Source organism: Pipra filicauda, unplaced genomic scaffold, assembly GCF_003945595.2.
Source record: "Pipra filicauda isolate LSUMZ 115617 unplaced genomic scaffold, ASM394559v2 scaffold407_size631318_pilon, whole genome shotgun sequence".
Lineage (NCBI taxonomy): Eukaryota > Metazoa > Chordata > Aves > Passeriformes > Pipridae > Pipra > Pipra filicauda.
In genome coordinates, this window is record NW_024104540.1 from 237,606 (window position 1) to 258,153 (window position 20,548).

A 20,548-nucleotide genomic window follows, 5' to 3' on the forward strand; every position below is an offset into this window, starting at 1 on the left:
TCTACAGGTAGTGAATTGTTACTCCTTACTCACCTTACCCAGGAGCCTAAACCTCCTGGGGAACAATCCCTGAAATTCTCCACAAACATTTGCCAGTTCTTCCTTCAACAGCCAGGAATACTCTGACAGGTGGGAACGCAATAAGTGGGGATCAGATTTATGATTTTACAATTTAATCTTACAAGGTCTGCTGGGGAAATACCCACATCCTCTTCCATCATTCCTGCAGTCCCTGATTGTCTGTGGGGGCTGAGGGGGCTCTGTCCTTCCCAGTGAGGGGACACGATGCCCACAGCTCTGTGCAGAATTGGGGTTTGGTCATAATAATCCAGCACATCTCCTGCCTCCAGGCAGTTTCACCGTTTCCCCCCTTTCCACAGCCATCTTGGTGTCTCCCCAGCAGTGCGGGGAACACGCTGGATTTTCTGCATCCTGTTAATCAGAACCAGGCACGACTGCTGCCCCTGGGCTGGCGGGAGAGCAGGAGTTAACCCATCCTGCGGGATGAGGCTGTAATTGCCACTAGGCTCCTAAGATGAATGAGCTTTTAAGGACTGCCAACTTCTGAATGGAGGCAGGAGGACCAGCAACAGCACCGACTTAATAACCAGCAGCCAGCGGCAGGAGCACATATGGAGGCAGCGTGGTTCAGCTGGAAATAAACCCCGGAGGTGTCAGGGCAGCGGATAAGGGCTGTGCTGGCAGCGTGGAGGTGGAAAAGATGAAATCTGACTGCTGGGGAAACAACCAAGGCTGCCAGGCTGGACATGCGTGTGAGCCTTGCTTCCCTGCTCCAGCCTGGGGACCGGAGCCCCTGCACGGGGGTGACTCAGAGGCTGCTGGGCTGGGGGGGCGATCCAGGGCTGGGGGGGCAATCCCGGTCTTGGGGGGGCGATCCAGGGCTGGGGGGGCGATCCCGGTCTTGGGGGGGCGATCCAGGGCTGGGGGGGGGGCGATCCTGGGACGGGGGGATGATCCTGGGCTGGGGGGGGCGATCCAGGGCTGGGGGGGCGATCCCGCCGGGGTGGCGATCCTGGGATGGGGGGCGAATCCGGGATGGGGGGGCGATCCTGGATGGGGAATGATCCCGGGGGGGGTGATCGGGCTGGGGAGCGTCCGGCTGGGGCGGCGAATCTCGGGCTGGGGGGCGATCCCGGCTGGGGGGGAGGATCCCGGGTGGGGATGATCCCAGCTGATATCCCGGGCTGGGGGGCGATCTGGCTGGGGGGATGATCCCGGGCTGGGGAGGCGATCCCGGGCTGGGGAGTCGATCTCGGGCTGGGGGGGCGATCCGGGCTGGGGGTGAGCCCGGGCGGGGGAGGCGATCCCGGGCTGGGGAGGCGATCTCGGGCTGGGGGGGCGGAGTCCCCGGGCTGGGGGGATGAGATCCCGGGCTGGGGGGATGATCCCGGGCTGGGGGGGCGATCCCGGGCTGTTGCAAAACAGCTGCCGGCTCTCGGCTCCTGCCAGGATACATCTCTGGCTGGGACTTGGATCCTTTGAACCCAGCTGAGAAGCAGCAGAGAAAACCATCAAATTAGGCACAGGGTTTGACCTCAGAAGACCATGGAGAGGCTGTGTGCCCTGGGACCCCACAGAGCAGCACCTGTGGGGGCTGGGGAGAGACCAAGGGCTGCTCCTGCATGTCATGGGTGGGGTCACCAAGGGGCACCCGCCCTTCCACTGCGCCAGTATCACCACCTCTACACCAGGCCCTGTGGCACAAAGGGGTCCAGGGGACCTGTTGTGGCATTGCCCTGACTCTGAGCAGCTCTTGGAGCTCTTGCACAGCAGCAAACACGTTTAGAACATTGTACCTCACCCTGCAAGCAGCTCCCTGAGCAGAGGCAGCGGGGCTCTTGTGGAGGAGTCACAGCTAAGCTTAAGCATCTGGCTCTGTGCATTCCTATATTGTAATAAAATAAGTCTTCCCACAGATTTCACGTCATCTTTGTCTGGGCATCACTGAACTGTGAAGAGAGGAACTTTTTTGTGGTTTTCCAAGGAACAAAGAGATGATCTGCATCTGGTGAGGTGTCCTGGCAGCCTCCTGCACTCCAAGCCTGTATCTCATGCTAGCCGTGCAGCCCGGTGTCCTGGGACAGCTGCCTGGCACACAGCACCCAAACTGCAGAGCCTGTGATCCCCCAGGCCTGGGGACTGTGAGAGAACCTCACTGCAACCCACAAAGACCAGGAACAGCAGCCCCCAAAGAGAAAGAGGTACCAGGAACACACCTGCAATCTGGATCCCACCTTTTTGGCCCCTGTTCAAATGAACAGGCAACAAAGAACATAAAGCAACTGCTTAAAAACTCACAGTCCCAGTGAAGTCCAGGGAGGACCATTCCCTGTGGCTGACCCAGGCACCCACAGACACAGCCTCAGCACCTCCTGGGGTGGGCACAGGGACAAAAATTGCATTTTCCCTGTAAAGTATGAACCTGCTTGCACAGGTGGCTCAGCAGAGGGAGTGGGCACAGATATCTGTGGGGAATTAACAGAGCAAAACTGAAGCTGGATCGGATCATGCTTTGCATGGAACATGGAGCTGTCTTTGTTCCCCAGGAGCAGCCACGGAACCCTTTGCTCCCACACTCATGTCCCACAGGGTCCTCCCAGCACTGCTGCTGCACCATGACTGCTCTGGTGCTGTTTACTTTTGATCATGGCCTGCTGACAGCTGCCCAAGTGGCCCAGTGGGCTTTCTGGCCACCCAGCATCCTGTGAGGACAAGTGACTCTCTAGCATCAACAAAATTGTGAAGAGAGTCCCCTTCTCCTAAATTGGTCAATGCAGCCTGTAACCCCTCAGCCTGCTGTGTTTATTTGGAGCAGGCATGTTTGAGAGACCCTGAGCTTATTGTGAGTCTCCCACTTAAGCAGAGAAGACACACCCACAGGGCTGTCCAAGGTCAGGGGAACGTTTGGCTGCAGCCACCCCTTGCGGATGATAAATGGCTGATGGGGGAATGCAGTGGGAAATGGGATGGACTTGGCTGTAAATGTGAGCAGAGAAAGTGCATCTGATGGAACCTGAGCATTCAAGGAGGGGAATGCAGCCTCCACTCCCAAGTCTTCTCCTCCCCAGGGGTCCTTGCCCCTGCTCCCTGGTACACTCTTGCCTGTGTCCCCACAGATCAGCACAGGGAGACCCCAGCCATAAATCTTCAGCAGCCATTTTTCAGTGGGACTAGATTACATTTAGGCCATAACTTACCAGTCTGTTTGGGAAAAGGGATTTCATTCCTTTGCTTCTTCTTGTCAGAATGGATTTACTGATCCCAAACATGTTCCTCGCACTTTATTTAGGGCTTATTATGCATTATTTACATTGCTGAGCTGTCACCAGCCTGTCTGCACAGTACAGGCAGGCAGGCAATGCACTTTCCTGCCCTCTTGCTCTCCCTCCAGATGTGGAGCTGGGAGGATAAGGCAGTTAAGAGATCCCTTGTCAGATGCCATTTGCTTTTTGGGGGTTATTCCACTCCATGCAGAGGTCAGGCAGGCTCAGCACAGATGGATATCTTCCCCCAGCTACATTCCCGGGAACAAGGCACCTGGAACAGGCAGTTTTGAGGGAGAGGGTTTGATTTTCTCGTTCAGGGGTGCCAAGGGATGGCTCTTGAGCCCAGAACCTTTGCCTCAGCCTGTACTGGGACAGGAGGTTCTCCAGTGTTGACAGTGCTCACAGGCCACATTTCCTCCCTGGCAGCCCCTGCTGTGCAGTGCTGTGGGATCTGCCTCCCTACCCAGCACCCAGCATGAGGAACAGGCAGAGACCCAGACCCCTCCTCCAGAGCCACTTTCTACCTGAAAGGATCCCATGGCTCCTCCCAGGACTCCAGGAACTGCCCTGCTGATCTCTGGGAGCTCTGAAAGCAAAAGGAACAGTGGGGTTAGATGTCAGATCAGTGATGATCACATGGGAGGGAAAACACAGTTAGGATTTACATTCTGTTCCTTACGAATGCTTTGGCTGATGTACTAAAAGCTGGATGAAGCATAAAAGTGGAATTTATTCAAATTAAATGATTGCAAATGTCATACTGCATTGAGCCAGAAAATTCTCCTACATGCAAAGAGTGGAATTTTCCTGCTTAAAGCATGTGGGTTTTTTACCTGCTACTGCCCGTAGCAGGCCTGTCCTGGACTTCTGATCTCAAAAATAAAGAACAAACAGCACCATCTTGTCGTGGTGCCAGGATGTATCCAGAAAGATTTCAGAAAGGCAATTTTCAATTAAATGGCTGAACACCACGTGAATACCAAAGTTACCTTCAGATGTAACTATAACAGCGGCTGTTACTGTTCTTAGGCTCAGAACCACTCACTCAGGAAAGGAAAGGGGCATCAGGCTGGTGATTAGGGGGTGCTGACCCCAGTGGGCCTCAAAAGGAACAGGTTAAAGAGGGGAGGATCTCCCTCCAAAAGGCAGACTCCTTTGAGGCTTTTTGAGTGAGGACCCCAGATAAGAGACCCCAGAGCCTCAGGACCCATGAGGAGGTGACATGTGTAGGATGTCCTCTGTCCCTGGGCAGAGGTGACAATCCTCATCCCTGCTCCTCCTTGGCCAAGGTCCTCTCCAGCCCCGGGGAACACTCTCAGGAACCAGCTCTTCTTTTGGGGAACTCGTGGAGCAGAGATCAGAGCTCAGCACCCAGAGCAGAGCTTCCCGCTGGGGCTGGGCCCCCCATCCTTACCTGCTTGTTTTAGCCCATGACTGCCTGACTCCAGACAACTGGATTATCTTTCTACCTGCTGTTAAACACACACCAAAGTCCGGCGTGTCCCGGGGCTGCGCGTGCTGGGGGGCCGGGCTGGGGCTCTCACGGACACGGGGGCACCCCCAGCTTTCATCACATGTGCCGGAACACGCAGGGCCTGCTGAAAACAACGGCTTGTAAATGCAAAGCCCCATCTCCAGTTACTGCTCCCCTGCATCAGCCCGTCCCCTGCTCTCCGTGAGATATGTTCCAAATGATAGCATTTGTCTTTAATAAATGGGCACGACATAAACTGGCTCCTATGGGAAACCTGGGGGTTGTAAGTAAAACCTGATGTTTCCATTTCATTATAATGCATTTGCTCAGAGATGAATTCCAATCCATTCCCTGTTTAATATCAGCCGAAGGTGTGCAGTGGGTTTGTATTGCTATTTATGAAACTCATATCGCTGGGTTTAATCTGTTTCAGATTCCCCAGCTGTCTCTGCGTCTGTATCAGCTTGACCTGAAACAAGGATGTTCTTCTGCTGGAGTCACTGATATCACCAACATTCAGGGAGGATAAGGGGCAAAGCTCCTTCCATGGCTACAGAATATCTGACTGTAGATACAAGGTTCTTATCCAAATGTTTCCTTACGATATCTCCTGGGATGCTTCCTTTTAAGGCCAAATTTGTCTGTATTGGTCCCTACTCTAGAAAGGAATTTGAGGTGCAGAACCAGTTCTGATGTCAGAGCAGCATTGCTGCCACACTCCTGCACATGCTGTACACCTGAGGAACACAGCAGGCTGCAGCACTCGGCGTCCTGGGCCTTCTTGTGTGCCCCTTGTACGCCCCTGGCCTTAAACACACTGATCTGTGTGCACAGCTTGGACCTTGACATGCTTCAGCAGAGAAACGCTTCACAGGTCAGTGATTATTTCTCAGCCACTCGACAGACACCCATCACATCACGGAGCACAGAACCCACCCAGAGGATAACAAAACAGCACAGGGAGGAGCATCTGTGCTTGGTTCAAACAGATGGAAACCATGCACTGAGCGATCCCTCGAGTCCAGGGCTTGTGTCTCACCCATCCATCATGTCCTGGTGCTGCATCGCTCAGGCATTTCTGACAAAAGTGATGAGATAATCTCTGCCCTGTGGGAGCTGCTCTGCTGGTATGTCCTGTGACAGGAGAGGGGAAGCAGAGCGCTGCCTCCTCCCCTGCTCATCTTTGCAGAGATCCCTGTTCTGACTCAGCCTCAGTAGGGAATGCAAGTCCCTCAAATAACCTCCAAAGATTTGGAAATCAGGCTCAGGGAGGCACCATCAGTTTGTGTCACTGCTGGAGAGGAAAGGTATTACCTGAAGTTGCACAGAGTCATGAACAACTGGATGAGAAGAAATACATATTGCAGCTGGATTTCTCTGCTCCCCCTTAAAAAACCACCACCACAGAGAGTAAATGACTGAAACCATAGAGCCATTAGCTAAACTCTCCAGCCTCAAAGCTGTCCCACTTGGGAAGGTCTGGACAGGACAGCTGCCTGTGGGGACCCTGCCACACGTTGACTCATGAGTTGGCTGCCTTCATGAACCCTACTGAGAACCTGAGTTTAGTTCGTAGCAAATGTCCTCTGGGGATGGAAAAAATAAAAATTAAAAAAAAAAAAAGAGAGAGACTGACCCATTTGAGTTCCATCTGTTGGGGTTTATAATGTTCTCCTTATAATTGCCAACAGACAATGTGAATTGCAATTAGCTAATTGCTTGCTAACTTTCCGTTCTAATAATAGTCATGTTCCAGTGTTATACAAGCTTGGAGGCTGCTGCTGTTCCCTTGCAACTGGCAATAATAAATAATATCGTATTCCCTCAGCTTTGCCATTTCTTCCAAGTTTCATCCCCATGCAAATTGCTCCAGCATGTCCTAATCCCTGACGAGATGGCAGAGGCATCGACAGCATTTATTTGCAGTTCCCTGCACTGGGAGGGTTCGACACTTGCACGAGGATGTGGCACCAGGAAGCTGTGACTCCCGTGTGCCATTTGTCCCCACTGCAGGGCCAGGAGGTGCCTCTCCTCATGGCAGGGCAGCAGGACCAGGATCTGCACCCCTGGAAATCCAATCCCTCCCATCAGAATGTGCATGGTTACAGCTCTTTGGAAGTTTTGGCTTTTGTTTGGCTTTTCACTTTCCCTCTGCAGAATCAGATGTGGCCCTGGCCCCTGTAGTGACATATTTCATTACCAGTAGCTTCAATAATGTCAGCACAGACCCAAACTGGAGCTTTCAGGAACACACTCTCCAGCAGTAGAACAAGCTGCACAGTGTCACTGCTGCAGTGATAAGGGGGAACTGGACCTTGACAGGGCTCCTGGGGGGCACAGGGGTCCAGTTGGGTGCTGAGGCCTGGCATCCCCAGGATGGGAGCATGGAGAGCTCCCTTCCACATGGGTGAACTTTTCGGCACCCCCTCTGCAGGCTGTCTGACCTCCAGCTCATTACTGCCGTGCAGATGCAGCTAATTGAGGAGCAGAGCAGCAGCCTGATCCAGTGAAGTCAGGGCCAATGAAATGAGCAACATCATTCCCTGGCGCATGAGGAACTACTGAACAAGGAGCTGCCAGCAGCTGACATCTCCAGAGCTTACAGACTAATCTCATTAAACTCAACCAAAAAGCCTTTCAGAGCTGGGGGAGCCACGTCCAGCAAAAGCTGGGCTGGATTATTCACCTCAGGGGTTTTTCCACACGCCTGGTTCCCTGTCACTCCACCCCACGGGCAGGGGAGTGTGGGCCCCAGCTGCAAAGCAGCCCAGGATGGGGGGTATCTGCCCAAACCCCACTGCTCCAGGGCTCAGCCTACAAGGGCTCCTGGCTCCCCATATGGGACTTGCACAGAGGGCAGCAGGGGCTCTTGCTCAGGTTCTTCATGAGCAGAACTTTCTGTCACTGCCTCAGGTGCTCTCCCAGCCCCTGCTCCCGTGGGCTCCTCAGCTCCAAAGCTGCTTCAGGCTGTTTGTCCTTTGGGCACTACAATCCCAACTTTTCTGCCCCTGACTTCTCCCCTCCCCTGCTCCTGTTTTCTGACTCACAGGTAGATATATGAAGTTTAAAAGCACTCTGAGCAAGCCACACTCCATAGCCCTGTCTTTCCACTCTCACAACCTGCTCTCACCCCTCCCCCAGGGCTTGGGCAGAGGTATCAGAACTGTACCATGAAAGGGAATTCTCCTTGGCAAAGCCACACCAAGACCTCTCCCTTGCTTTACTCAGCAACTGGAGATGGCTGTCCCCTCCCCACAGCTCAGGTGCACAGGGCAGGAGGAGGCTGCTCTTGCTCAAACCAAGGAGCAGGACATGAGGAGCTGGAGGAATCCAGCCAAAGGAACAGCTTTGCTCACTTCTGCTTTGGCTTCCTCTGTGAACGTGTTCTCTCAGCGCTGGTTGATGGGTTTCAGACTGAGGGAATGTTGGGAAATTAATGGGAGAATTCTGCGGCACACTGCATGAGGTGCCAAGGACCGGTGGTGATGCACAGCAGCTGGCAGAGCCCTGGTGTGCCCCTCACCTGGGCTGCCCCCACGGGACCTGCACACCCACGGCCACTGGTGCAGCTCCTCTGCTCACGCCAGCACCTGCTGCTCCACACCCACAGTGTGGCACTGGCTGGGCCGTGCCAACGGGACAGGTGGAGGGTTTGTGGCAGAAGCCACTCAGGGCAGGGGACGGGGTGGCAGAAAAGCTGCCAGGGCCTGGCAACTGCCAGCACAGTTTGTCCCCAGGGCTACTGGCACACAGCAGAGGATGGCCATGGCACGGGGAGGGTGAGGTGCCACTTGGACACGCTGTGTCCAGGGGAGTGGCCCTTCTGCTACCCCTGTACGAGTCACTGCCAGGTGCTCTTGGACATAAGGCTGTGAGGTTTGACCAGCTTGAATTCACCTCCCAACCTCAGGAGAGCAGAGCAAAGGTCTCGTTGGGCTCAGTGTGGGGCTCAGGCTGGTCCCCAGCTGACAAGTGGCCATGGACTACACACAAAAATGCTCTAAAGCTGACAGCACCAAATGTTTCTTCTCCACCTAAAACAGTTGTTTGGGATCCAGTTAGGAACAAAACTGCATCTTGTAGGTTTTAATAAAGCTTTTGGCAAACAGTTCAAACACTGTGGGGGGAAGAAGAAGAGAGAGGTTGAATTTATGGGAGCGGGAGGAGATCATTTGCTTTCTTAGGAATTGGAAAAGATTAATAGTGTGCAAAGGCTCTTGGATTCATTCCTCACATAGCAGAATGATTAGGAGACTTACTGGCTTGATGTTCTTCATTCTGCCTTCCCCAGGTGGCTTAGAGACTGTCTGGGCTGCAGAGAAAACGACCAGGGAGAACAGAGAGACATCCCACATCAGCCCCAGGGAGGAGGTGGCTGTGGCATGCTGGGGGATGGAGGAGCATTGAATCACACAGATGGCTTTGCTGGGAAATTAAATGGGTGCTTAATATTTCTTTAAATGCTGATCTGTGGGAAGGCACCAGCACCTGAGAGGTGGTAGGAGCACAGGTCAACAAGGCAGGTTTGTCCTTCCAGCATATACCCACTCTTGGACCCCGGGGTGCCGACAGCACAGAACTGTTCAGTAACAAGAATCTGAACCTGGAGAAGGTCCTGTCTCTCTCCCACCACCGGCATTTTGCAGTGACCTGGTACTGTGTGAGGTGAATCCTGAAGCAAGGAAAAAAGGAAGGAAAAAGACAGGAATTTCCCAAGTTCTACTGAACAGCCCAAAGGTTCTTTCCAACAGCCAAAACCTGATGCAAGCCTCACTGTGCACAGAGTGCAGGGGAAGGATGAAAAGCCACTGGACGCACATGGGGAACCACAGGACCTGACTTCCAGACAAGTCAGAGGCTGTGCTGGAAAGGCAGACTAGACTGGTTCAGGCACTGCTTCAGTCTTACAAATCTCATTTGGCTCTGGGATGACAGACAGCCCGTGTCCCCAGAGACCTGTGCCAACACAGCCTTTAGTGTGGCCCGAGAGGCTGCAGCAGATCCACCCAACAACCAGGACAGGACACACAGGTCACCTGGAGAGTGTGAGCAACAGGAGCCACTGACCGTGCCCCTGCCTGAAGACAGTCATCTCCCCAAGAACAAAGTAAGCTGGAAACTAGATGAGAGGATGGGCAGAGCCACTTGCTTTCCATTGGTGGTCCCAGTGAGAGTAACACTGGATAGATCTCCCAGTTTCTCCATGCTGCTGTATCGGGGACAGTCCAAGCCAACACCCGGACACTTGGCTGGTACAAGCAGAGCATGCAGTGTTTTCAAGACTCCATAGACATCCCTGGAGCTGTCAGCTATGGAAAATAGGCTTCTGTGCTATTTATGGCCATCTGTTGCGCTCCAGTTCAGGAGTGGAAGACTGCAGTGGTGCTTAAAACATTGCACTGGGAGGCGGCAGCAGCTCTCAGGCAGCCACAATCAGTCTGAGTTTTCAAATAATATTAGGAAATATAATGTTTGCTCTGTCAGAGAATGAATGAGGAACTCGAGCAAAACTGCTAAACATGAAAGTTCCTGGACATCTGGAAAAGATTAGTTAAGGAAGGTGCTCGGGACAGGGAGTTCAGGCGAGTTCAGGAGACACCTACTGCAGATCTGTGTCCACAGGAGGAGGGAGGAGGAGCAAAAGGCTGGGGGGAAAAGCAGGAAGGGAGGATTGAAATAAAATCTCTGCAGGATGGGCAGTGAGAACAGGCTCCATCCTGCAGTGACATGCAGCACAGGCAGTCCTAGAGGGTCTGCAGGGGGTGAAGAGGTCAAGGGCCAGACCACGGTGGCAAAGAGCTGGCCAGGTAACAGCTCCTGCCCAAACCTGCAAGGGCAGACACGGGCACTGTGCTGAGCATGTCCCACCTCGGGAAAGCACATCACTGCTTCCTTGCCACGTGTCCCCACCCACCACACATCCATCGATGAGCAGGTTTTGTCCCTCTTGGAGCTAATCGACAGCTCAATAGGGCAAAGGCTGTGACAAAGTCAAGAGCACCAGAGAAACACTCAAGAGAGCTGGGCATGGGGGACAGAGTGACACACCCAGTTAATGGGCCAGGAGAATGTTTGCTTTATTTCGAAGCAGACAAACACTCAGGCAGCCCCTTGGGCCCTGCAAAGTCACAAAGGAGTTCTGTTTCAGGCCAAGATGAAAGTCTCAAAAATGAAAGTCTCACAAAAACCACAGGGGCTTGTGAAACCCATGCTTGGTTTATTAAATGAATCACAAAGCTTTTTATCACATATTTCTGCCTCCGAGTCACTCTACACTTCAGTTCACGTGCCAAATTCTTTGTCTTTTCCCTAACTGTGGACCCTTGTAGTACACTCTGTTTTGGAATCTGTTTGAAATCCATGAGCTTATGCTGAAGCAGAGCTTTGGGGTTTCTTTTGGAAGCCTGGCATTACTCATAGCAGGTCTCCATTTCTGAGCAGAACTGTGCACAGGCCCTGCTGCAGCAGAAGTCAACGCTCACCCTGTGGGAGGAAACAAACCAACAAGATATAAGTCAGGCGCTCCCTATAAATGTTTGTGGGCCTTCGAATTTAGTAACTGAATATGGTTTGTGCTTCCCCTGTAAGCGAAGAATAACTATTTTCCAATGGAGTTAGCAGGAGGTAAAGCTGAAAATCAAAGTGTGAGCTTTGTGTTTCCTGACAATTTTCCTTTAACAAGGTAGTTCCAGCTGCTAACTGCATTTTATTGCATTCCTCAAAGACAGCTCTCTGTGCAAGAACACTTTGAGAGCTCTGCTCCAAAAATAAAGGTACTTGGAGCTATTTTTATGTTAGGTATATTTTACCAGTTGGTCTCAGAGTCCTTGGTGCTGCCCTTACCCAGAGCCTCACTCGGGTATGGCACGGGCTGGAGCCCCCGGCTCTGTGTTTGGTTCCCAGGCAGCTGGAGCAGCGGGTGCTGCTCTCACTCACCTCCTTCCTGTCCCAAACTCAGGAAGGTGCTGAAATCTGGCACCCAGTGACATCCCTGTGCCACAGGTGTCTCACTCAGCCATGCAGGCTTCCAGGCACGGGAGGAAGAAAAGTGGTCTTTCCACCTGCCTGCTGTCAAGTGCAATGCTGAAAGACTGAATGCCCACCCTGACTGTCTTCTTGGGGGAACCCTCCAACCCCCAGAGACTCCCAGGTGAATGCTGACTGAAGGAAGTCCCACACACATGAAAACCCATGCCCTTGTTAGCAATGGGGACCCTGGCAGCCATCCTGACTGAACATCCGGATTGGAACGGAACGAGCCCACAGCTGATCCCAATTAGAGCACTCTGATGAGGAGACTCACTCCCACCCTTCAGAACACTGCAGACAAATGCAGCTGATGACATGGCCCACCAGCCAGGAACAGCACAGAGCAATCAATCACCCCAAAACTTCAATGAGCACCTCTATCATCCCATTTCAGTCAGTCAGAGTCAGGGCACGGCCACTTTCAGTGCAGAAAGCTCCTTCAGCACTTTTAGCAGGGCTGTTGTTAGCCCAAAGACAGACATCGGGGGCCAAACATCTGGGGGAAGAAGAAGGGCCACCACCGAAGTGTGCTGAACACCTTCCAGAATTTAAATCCATCTGTTCTTTGTGCAGATGTCCTGGACAGAGGCTGACAGAAGAGGGGTGCTGAAGGGCTGTGTAGCGTGTGCACACGTAAAGAAAATTCTGCATCCACGCACACTGTGCTACTGGTTTGTGATGATGATACATCAAGGCCTGAGCAAGGATAACACCCCCAACTCACCTGCAGCCATCAGCCTGTGTAAGGAGCACAAGGCTCCACAGCCAAGCGAGCCCCCAACAGGACCTCCAGCCCCCGCCCTGCCAGGAGCAGAGCCCACCTCACACCCACCCTGGGTAAATGTTGGCTCCCTCAGCCACGACACTCAACTCCAGGAGGGGGACTGTGGTTTTCTTTGCAATTAGAACTGGTGCATGAAGCCCCATCCCATGAAGTCCCTGTCCCTGACAGGGGCACTGGCAGCCCGGCCCTGCAGCCAGCAGCCTCCCTACCTCCACACGCCGCTCCTCCCAGCACCCCGATCTCCTCCTGCACCCCTTGCACCCCGATCTGCCCACGAGCCCTGCAGGCCCCTCTCCCCCAGCACGCCCCTCTCCGCAGGTCGCACAGTGCCCTCAGGTGGCCGCAGGGACTCCCCAGGCTGGAGACAGAAACGGGAGCACAAACACGACCACAAGGTGTCCAACGCAATTCTTTATTGCCTTTGCAGGAGAAACTCCTGTTTCTTACCAAATACGTTATTTAGAGAGAAACATCCCACGGCTTCCCGGGAATGAGAGGATCAGTGCTACGGTCAACAAAAGATGTCCCTACAGTGTCAGCAGCTGCTGCCACCAGACAATGAAGTTTTAAGACTGATTTCAGTGGGCCCTGGCAGATGTATCAGAGTAGTGTACTCTGACACCCTTGAAAACTGCCCGTGTCAGAACTCAGGCATCCGTGCACCTCCACAATTACATTTTCAAGCCAGATTTGCTCCCTCCTCCTCCATGCCCAAGTGGGATGAACACAAACATACTGCTCAGAGGCACATGGTGCCCAGTGTTTGTAAGCCCTGATCTGAGAGCTTTTCTTTATTTGTAAGGACAGAACTCAAACATCTTTCTTACATGGCATCAGCCTGAGGGAATCTGTGTTACACTTGTGCATCTGCAGCACCTCATGTCAGTAAGTCTCAGCATTTTTTCCGTGATACAAAACATCTGCCGCAGGAGAACAAAAGGAAAGTTCCACAGCTGGAAGTAACTCCCTTCTATCCTCATGGTTTGTTCAGCTCAGCCTCTTCTTCGGACACCAAGTCCATTTCAACTTGAAAACAGGACAGTCCAAGCATTTCCTGCTGAGGCCAAGAATCAAGTCATTCTGCTTCCAGAAAGCACCAGTAGAGCTCCTTCAATTCCTCGTCCCCTTTGCAGCATTCCAGAACACACCAGGCTGGCAGAAGCTGGTCAGTGTCAGTCCCTGCTGCTCTGTCAGGAGATAGGTGAGCAGAGCAGCTCTTGATGGTTCTCCACAAACAGCGAGACCTTCAGGAGTGTATCTGAGTCAGAGAGAAAACAACAACCTCGTCAGCTTAAGGCATTTTACCTATAGTCTGTACACCCCTAAACCTATGCTGTTTCCAAAGGCAATAAAGAAAAGTGTAAGCAAAACTGACTGAGCAGTGAAATGGATCACTGAGCCCTTGTTACATTGTGAGGATGTTGCTTCCAGCTGTGCCCAGGTGTGATGGTGAGTACTTTCAACTGAAGCTGACCGAGACCTCACAGCAGATCACAAAGATCAACTGAGCAGGACGACCTGCTGCTGCCGAGCCCAGCACAGCCACCACGGCCAGGCCTGTATGCTGTCACCAGGGCAGGGACAAGACCACCGAGCCCCAGGAAAAGACCCTCAGGTCTGTGCACATGGAACTACCTTGAACAATGTCTTCCTTGTGGTGCTCCAAAATCCTCTCCCAGGACTGCAGGAGGGCTTCCATGTCTGCCAGGCTGTCACAGCTGAGGCGCTGCAGGAGCAGTTTGCTGTCCAGGTACCTTCGTGCCCGGTAAGGACAACAACGAGAGAGCACCCCCCCGGCGTTGCCCAGAGCCCCCTCAGCAGGATACAGGTGCCGGTAGTAGCGCTCCACGTCCTGCAGCCCCTCCAGCACGTCGGCCAGCGAGGGGCAGCGCGGCCCGCGCCGCAGGGCCCCCTCCGGCCCCAGCTCGGCCGCCCGCTCCTCGTACACCCGCAGCACGGCGCCCGCGGCGGCGCCCGCGGCGTCCCGCACCTCCCGGAGCTCCGCCCTGCGGGCACAGCGGGGTCAGCCGGGCCCGCGCCCCCCGCCCGCCCCGGCCCCGGCCCCGCCACCCCCTCACCGCCGCCCGCCGAGCTGCTCCAGCAGCGCCTCGGCCGCGCCGCGCTGCTTCCGCCACAGCCGCGCCCGCAGCTCCGGGAAGGCGCCGAGCGGCGCCGCGTCCCACGGCAGCCGCCGCGCCGCCCGCATCTGCGCTGCCAGCGCGCCCAGCGCGCCCAGCAGCGGGGCCCAGGCGGACAGGGCCGCTCGTCCCGCCGCGTCCGCCCGCGCCGCCGCCGCCGCCCAGCCCCGGAGCGCAGCCGCCACCGCCGCCATCGGGGCCACCGCCGCCATCACCCCGCCCGGCACCCGTACCCGTCATCGCTGCGCGCCGCGACACCATTGGCCGCTCGTGAGCCGCGGTTCGTTCGAACGCGCGGTCGCGCCCGCGCCCGAGACTGACGGAGGGAGCGACACCGAGCGAGTGATCGGCTCCGAGACACCGAACACCGAGCGGGGCCTCACCGAGACACCGACAGCGGCACCGGCATCCAGCGAGTGATCGGCACCGAGACACCGAGCGAGTGATCGGCTCTGAGACACCGAACACCGAGCGGGGCCTCACCGAGACACCCAGAGCGGCACCGGCATCGAACGAGCGACCGACCCCGAGGCACCGAGCGAGCGACCGGCCCCGCCATGGCTCCCGCGAGGAAGAAGGGCGACTCGAGCACCCGCAGCAGGAAGCTCGCGGCCTTCCTGAAGGATTTCGACTGCGAGGGTAGGAACGGGAACGGGAACGGGGCCGGGGGGAGGGAACGGTGTCGCCGGGGCTGACGCCGCGTGTCCCCGCAGTGAACCAGCGGCTGGAGCGGCTGCGGGCGGACGGGGAGCGGCTGGTGAAGGAGGTGGAGAAGCTGTACGACATGGAGATCCTGCGCCTGCCGCTGGAGCTGCGCCAGATGAACTGGCTCGAGTACTTCGGTAACTGGGCTGGCGCTCCCTCGGATGACAAACCCCGACGGGAATAAGGGACCAGCTGGGGTCTGCTGTGCGCGGAAATCCGGGAGCTGCTCCTGCTCTCTGAGGGTGAAAACTGGTTTGAGCTGGTTTTTGCACTCTCCTGAACTTGAACTGACTGGTCTGACATATTTTCTTTCTAGATAAAGAAGGAAGTGGAAAGGCACTGGAGGAGGTGGCCATGGTAGGTTTCCAGCAGAAACACACCAATGCAGGGGCTCCTTGGGCTGTAACGAGCTGTTCTGGCTGTAAAATAGTTAGAGGTTTGCTCTACAGAACTCTGTGTTGCCAACAATCCTAATAGTGTCACAACTGTTTTTAATTTTAGGCAGACTTGGAAATAGCAGAAATAGACAAGCGGACAGCAGAAGTTATCAATACTCAGTTTGAAATCGTCAAGAAAGGTCGGTTGGAGCACTGTGAGGCGACTGGGGAGGTGGAAGCATGTCATGGTTCCTTAATGTGAATAATAATTCAGTTCTTGCTCACATCCCTCAATACATTAAAAAAAAGAAAAATAATCCAGCTTTTATCCCTAGTGCCTGCAGTAGGTCTAATTTATTTTATAAAAACATTCAAGATAATTCAAAGTAGTGCTCTGTAACCATTGGGATTGCACTGGAATTTGGACTTTAGAAGCACATTTTTGCCAGAAGTGCTTGTAGTCGTTTGCTGTTTGGCTCTGCTGCTAACTAATAATTTAAAGTTATTATTTACTTAGATAACACTTTCTCTTTCTAGTGGAGAAATCCAAAAGGAGTGTTGAAGCCATCAAGGAGGAAGCAGAGCCTCTGTCACTTCCTCTGCCAAAGAAATCCAGAGTTGACAGCCAGTGTCCTTCAGAGGCAGAGGCTGAGAGTGTGAATCCAAGAACTGCAAAGGTAAATAGCTGTTCTGTGGGATGACTTTATCCCCAGGATATAAATTCCTGACTGAGCTGATGACTAGGGCTGTCCAGGATGCTCTGAGGGAGACTTCAAACAGCTTCCCTGAGAATTCTAACAATAGGGAAAGGTCACGAAGGCTTGAATGGTGTTTGTTCTGGGCTCCTGTGCCGTGAAAAGGAGACTGAGCATTTTGTGTGGAAGTATCTGTTTGTGTGGACTCAGCTGTCCCATGAGAGGGCAGTAGCTGATGTGGTGAGTGGTGTGTCCTTCAGGTGAAGGCGTCCACCAAAAAGCCGCCCGTGTCCAGAAGACCCCGGTCAGCGAGACTGAAGCGCATGAGCAAGAGGTAATGGGGATGTCTCTCTTTCATCTCCAGAAATGCAAACTGAGAGTGTAAATATATCTCTTTCATGGGATGGAGTTTGGTTCAGCAGGGGGTCGGGGAGTTGTGCCATGTTACAGTAAAAAATTGACAATCTGACAATGAATGAAAGATGGACAACTGCCTCTCCTGTGAGGACCAGCTGCCCCCAGCTTTTTAGGTCACTGATGAGTGAGAAACCCTGGGTTTTGTGGTGATTGCCTTGTTTAAGCCTTTGATAAGTGCTTCTACAATTTTTTAAAGGTCATCTTATGAGCAGATGTTTATTTCTATTTAACAGATCAAGCAAAAACAGCTTTATCACTCCAGCTACTGGGAGAATGGGTGATTTCTGTGCTCGGGGAGGTACCTCCATGATCACACCCAGATTTGATTCTAGGTTTGTATTCTGTCAGGTTTCTCTGTTGGTCTGTTAACAGAGAAAATAAATCTCTTTCCCTTCTATCTCTGTTATAATCTGTTATAAGCTGTTTGCTTTATGTCACCTGTTTCCCACACAATCTTTAGTGGCTCTTTGAACATGAAATGAAAGACTTTGACTAGAAGTGCTTTGAGCAAATACTGCTCACTAATAACTTGTTGTTTCAGGGTGTTCAAGACGCCGGGTTTGCGCACGCCCGCGCTCAACGAGCGCGTTTACACCATCTCTGCCAACGGCAGCCCCCTCGCCGACACCGGGGACGCCTTCCTGACCCTGCCCCTGGGTGGAGGGGAGGTAATTCCTGGCATTTCACCTGCAGGGGCTGGAGGGGTGTACAGGCGAGGCTGAAGCTTTGAACCTCTTGGTGCCTCACCAGCTTCAGTTCATCCGCTCGTCTCTTTAGCTGTGCCACTGCAGTTTATCAGAGGATTGATCAAGCTTAAAAAGAACCTTAGGAGACTCTTAGTCAGAAGTGGCAACTGCTTACACTGGTCAGAACAGAATAGAAGGATGTTTTGCTGTGCATTCAAGTAACACTTAAAGTAGCAGTAGTGGCAGTAATGCATTAATGCACTGCAAGGAGGATGTGAGTTGAGCTGTTGGTCAACCTCAATGTAGTTCTCTGCCTGTCTGTGGTCTCCTATTATGCTTAGATGTAATTCTATTTTTTATTTTTTTGCTGCTGCAGCTGACCAAAAGAAAACCTTTGTTTGTTTCCACAGAGCATACGTTTGACAGCAAAGGATTTGACCAAGAAGAATTTTCTTCAGCTGAACCCCAAGGCCCGGGGGCTCATGAAGAAGTTGTCAGTAAGTCTGGGTGTTTTTGGCAGCCATGACCTGAAGTTGTAAGGCAGTGCTGTCACTCTGTCATCAGTCAGGGGACTGCTGAGCTGCAGTAGAGACCTCTGATTCCCTGCCTGGCCTTGTCTTGTATTGTGGCTCATGTCAGAGGTGAAGAAGCAGCACAGAGCAGGGAAGGAGAGGGAGGGGCTTTACATCACGTCTGGCTGAATACACACTGGGGAAAAGAACTGTTGTCAGTGCTCTGGAAAACAGAGTGTTGTCTGTTGGGCCAGAGCTGTGGGTGTTTGGGCTGCACCACTGTCTGAGCACTGACTGATTGCTCTTCCCTTACAGGTTTGTCTCGCCCAGGCTTGCAGTGAGGCAAAGAAACCCGTGGATGGAAGTCACTGAGCGATGCCATCCCTCTGCAAATACGTGTTACATTTAGGACTGCTACCTTCGTTTAGTTCTTCTCATTTGTGTTCCTTTCATTAATTTACAGAATGAAAGCTAAGAGCTAGTTTTTCTATCTATAATATGTACTGTATGTAATGCAATCAAAATAAATTGCATTTTTTTTTTAATTTTTGAAGAAAAATCAGTCTTTATTTCCTTTAAGGCTGAGACCATGACACAGTTCTCTTGGGTTTGCAGACCAGCAAGTGGGCAGAAAGGTTGTTGATTGGCAAGTTAAGAGCAGTCAGAGCAAAGAACTTGGCTTCTCTAGCTCTGTTTAGTATTTTTTTTCTAAAAATTAGCCTGTTTCTTTGTTAGTTGGTGCACTGTCCTTTCCAAAGGTGCCTCTTTGTCCTTGATTTAAGCCTCTTTATAGGGCTATAAACAAGGATGTTGAGACTTTGGAACTTTTGCTGTGTTTGAAAAGTTCTGCTTTTGGCATGATTAAGAAGGGAGATGGGGACAAGCTGCAATCAGAGCTAGCTGAGGCCTTGGTGTGGCTCTTTGGTGCAGTGTGTGGTATAGGAGAAAGCTTGTAGAACAGCATTGATACATGCTTTGGAGATCCAAGATGTTACCGTAATGCAGACCTCAGCTATATACCATGGATTTGGAAATCTATTTAAGAAGTTTTGGCAGGTTCTAAGTCCTAACTGCAGGTGGCAATATAAACCACTCAGCTGCATGTACACCTGCCTTGCTGTCATGGAATTCTGTGAACATATTAATTAAAAGCACCAATTAGTTAAGCTAAATAAAAATTTTCCGCATTTACAGACGTGTAAGTCAAGATTCTGCTTTAAACACGTCTTTACCAGGGAAAAAAATTAAGCTAGATTGCTTAGCCTGCCCAGAGAATTTGCTCACCGAGTTGCAGTTACACTCCTGCATGTCTGGGGAAGAGGGTGCATGAGGGGACAGGGGGTGGGAGGTGTTCAGGCCATGACCGTGTGTGGGCTCTGCTCCCAGTGCCGCTGGAGCAGGGCTGTCCCTCCCAAGGGCTCCCCCAGGGAGCACCTGGAGCTGCAGCCACGGTTCCTGTTGGTAACAGAAACCACACTCCTGCGCTCCACGGCTGTGCCAGGGTCACACAGCCCTGCAGCCATCAGCCCAGAGCAGCTTTCCAGGGAAAACTCAATAGTTATGGGTCAATCTTCCCTATAAAGTACAAGCCCTGCTCATGGTGCACAGTTCAGGGCCACGCTGAGCAGGGCAGCACACGAGCTTCATACACAGTTTGAATTTAACTCCTTTGCTGGGGGGTAGTAACAGGGAATGGCAATAAGGTCTCAGGTGCTGTTGTGACCCCCTCCCTGAGTGGGGCTGGGGTCTGGCTACAGCCCCAGACTAAACACTGCCCTGGGGGAAAGCTCTGAGTCTGGTGCTGTTGGACGTTCCTGAAATAAAAAAAAAAAAAAATTAAAAAAATTGTGAATTTTCTTCCCACTTATCCCTGAAACGGTCTGAGAGCCCTGAGGCAGGATGGAGGGGTCGGTGAGCAATGGCAGCCTGCAGTTCAGGGTCTCTCCCCTCCCACCGTGTGACAGTCAGGGCTGCGGTGGGAGGGGGGCAGGAGCAGGGCTCTGCTTCAGCTGGAAAGCTTATCTCCCACGGAGGGTGACCTTGTGGTCCAGGAGCCTGGGAAGCTGGATCCTGATGGCACTTGATTGATGGGATCTGAGGAGTCGTTCTCCCTCAATGTCAGTCGGCTGCCTCTGCTGACTGCAAATGAAGGCTCGAGAAATGGGACAGTAATCGATGCCAGATGGGAGGTGCAGTTGGAAATGCCCCTGTCTGGAGCGTGCAGCCAGCGGGAGCCTCGGCCAGGACAGTGCTGAGGGCATGGCTCGAGCCCACTGAGATACTCCTGCTTTGTCTTTCTGTCCCCTTTGATTTCACCAGGGCTCAGGATGCAAAGATGTGCCAGCACAGCCCCAGCACTTTGGCTCAGCCTTGCTGTGCCCGGAGAGTGGACAAAGGGATCACAGACAGAAAAGGTCTTTTGGCTTCTGCTTTTCCACCTGTCA

General features: G+C 53.0%; 2 protein-coding genes and 1 long non-coding RNA gene across 4 annotated transcripts; 2 read left to right on the plus strand and 1 right to left on the minus strand.

Annotated features, from left to right (window-relative positions):
* Positions 1-463: 463 nt before the first annotated feature.
* LOC120324041 lies at positions 464-6,555 on the plus strand. The gene is made up of 3 exons (XR_005565041.1): positions 464-773; positions 1,471-2,222; positions 5,195-6,555. It is a non-coding gene; the product is annotated as an uncharacterized LOC120324041 (long non-coding RNA).
* Positions 6,556-12,970: 6,415 nt separating this feature from the next.
* On the minus strand, positions 12,971-14,924 carry CUNH1orf109 (chromosome unknown C1orf109 homolog). Of its 2 annotated transcripts, XM_027746900.1 has the most exons (4): positions 14,653-14,924; positions 14,401-14,580; positions 14,210-14,328; positions 12,971-13,832 (listed from the first exon to the last, which is right to left on the minus strand). In XM_027746900.1, the coding sequence occupies exons 1-4, from the start codon at positions 14,922-14,924 to the stop codon at positions 13,765-13,767; spliced, it is 639 nt and encodes a 212-aa protein (XP_027602701.1). In that variant the 3' UTR covers positions 12,971-13,764. The 2 variants fall into 2 exon arrangements, with proteins under 2 accessions (XP_027602701.1, XP_039241302.1); XM_039385368.1 differs by having other exon boundaries at positions 14,210-14,580; positions 14,653-14,907.
* A 51-nt stretch (positions 14,925-14,975) lies between these two features.
* CDCA8 (cell division cycle associated 8) lies at positions 14,976-18,649 on the plus strand. The gene is made up of 10 exons (XM_027746899.2): positions 14,976-15,351; positions 15,426-15,554; positions 15,734-15,774; positions 15,919-15,994; positions 16,332-16,471; positions 16,750-16,823; positions 17,140-17,238; positions 17,448-17,574; positions 18,003-18,089; positions 18,420-18,649. The coding sequence occupies exons 1-10, from the start codon at positions 15,270-15,272 to the stop codon at positions 18,474-18,476; spliced, it is 912 nt and encodes a 303-aa protein (XP_027602700.2). The 5' UTR covers positions 14,976-15,269; the 3' UTR covers positions 18,477-18,649.
* Positions 18,650-20,548: the final 1,899 nt, after the last annotated feature.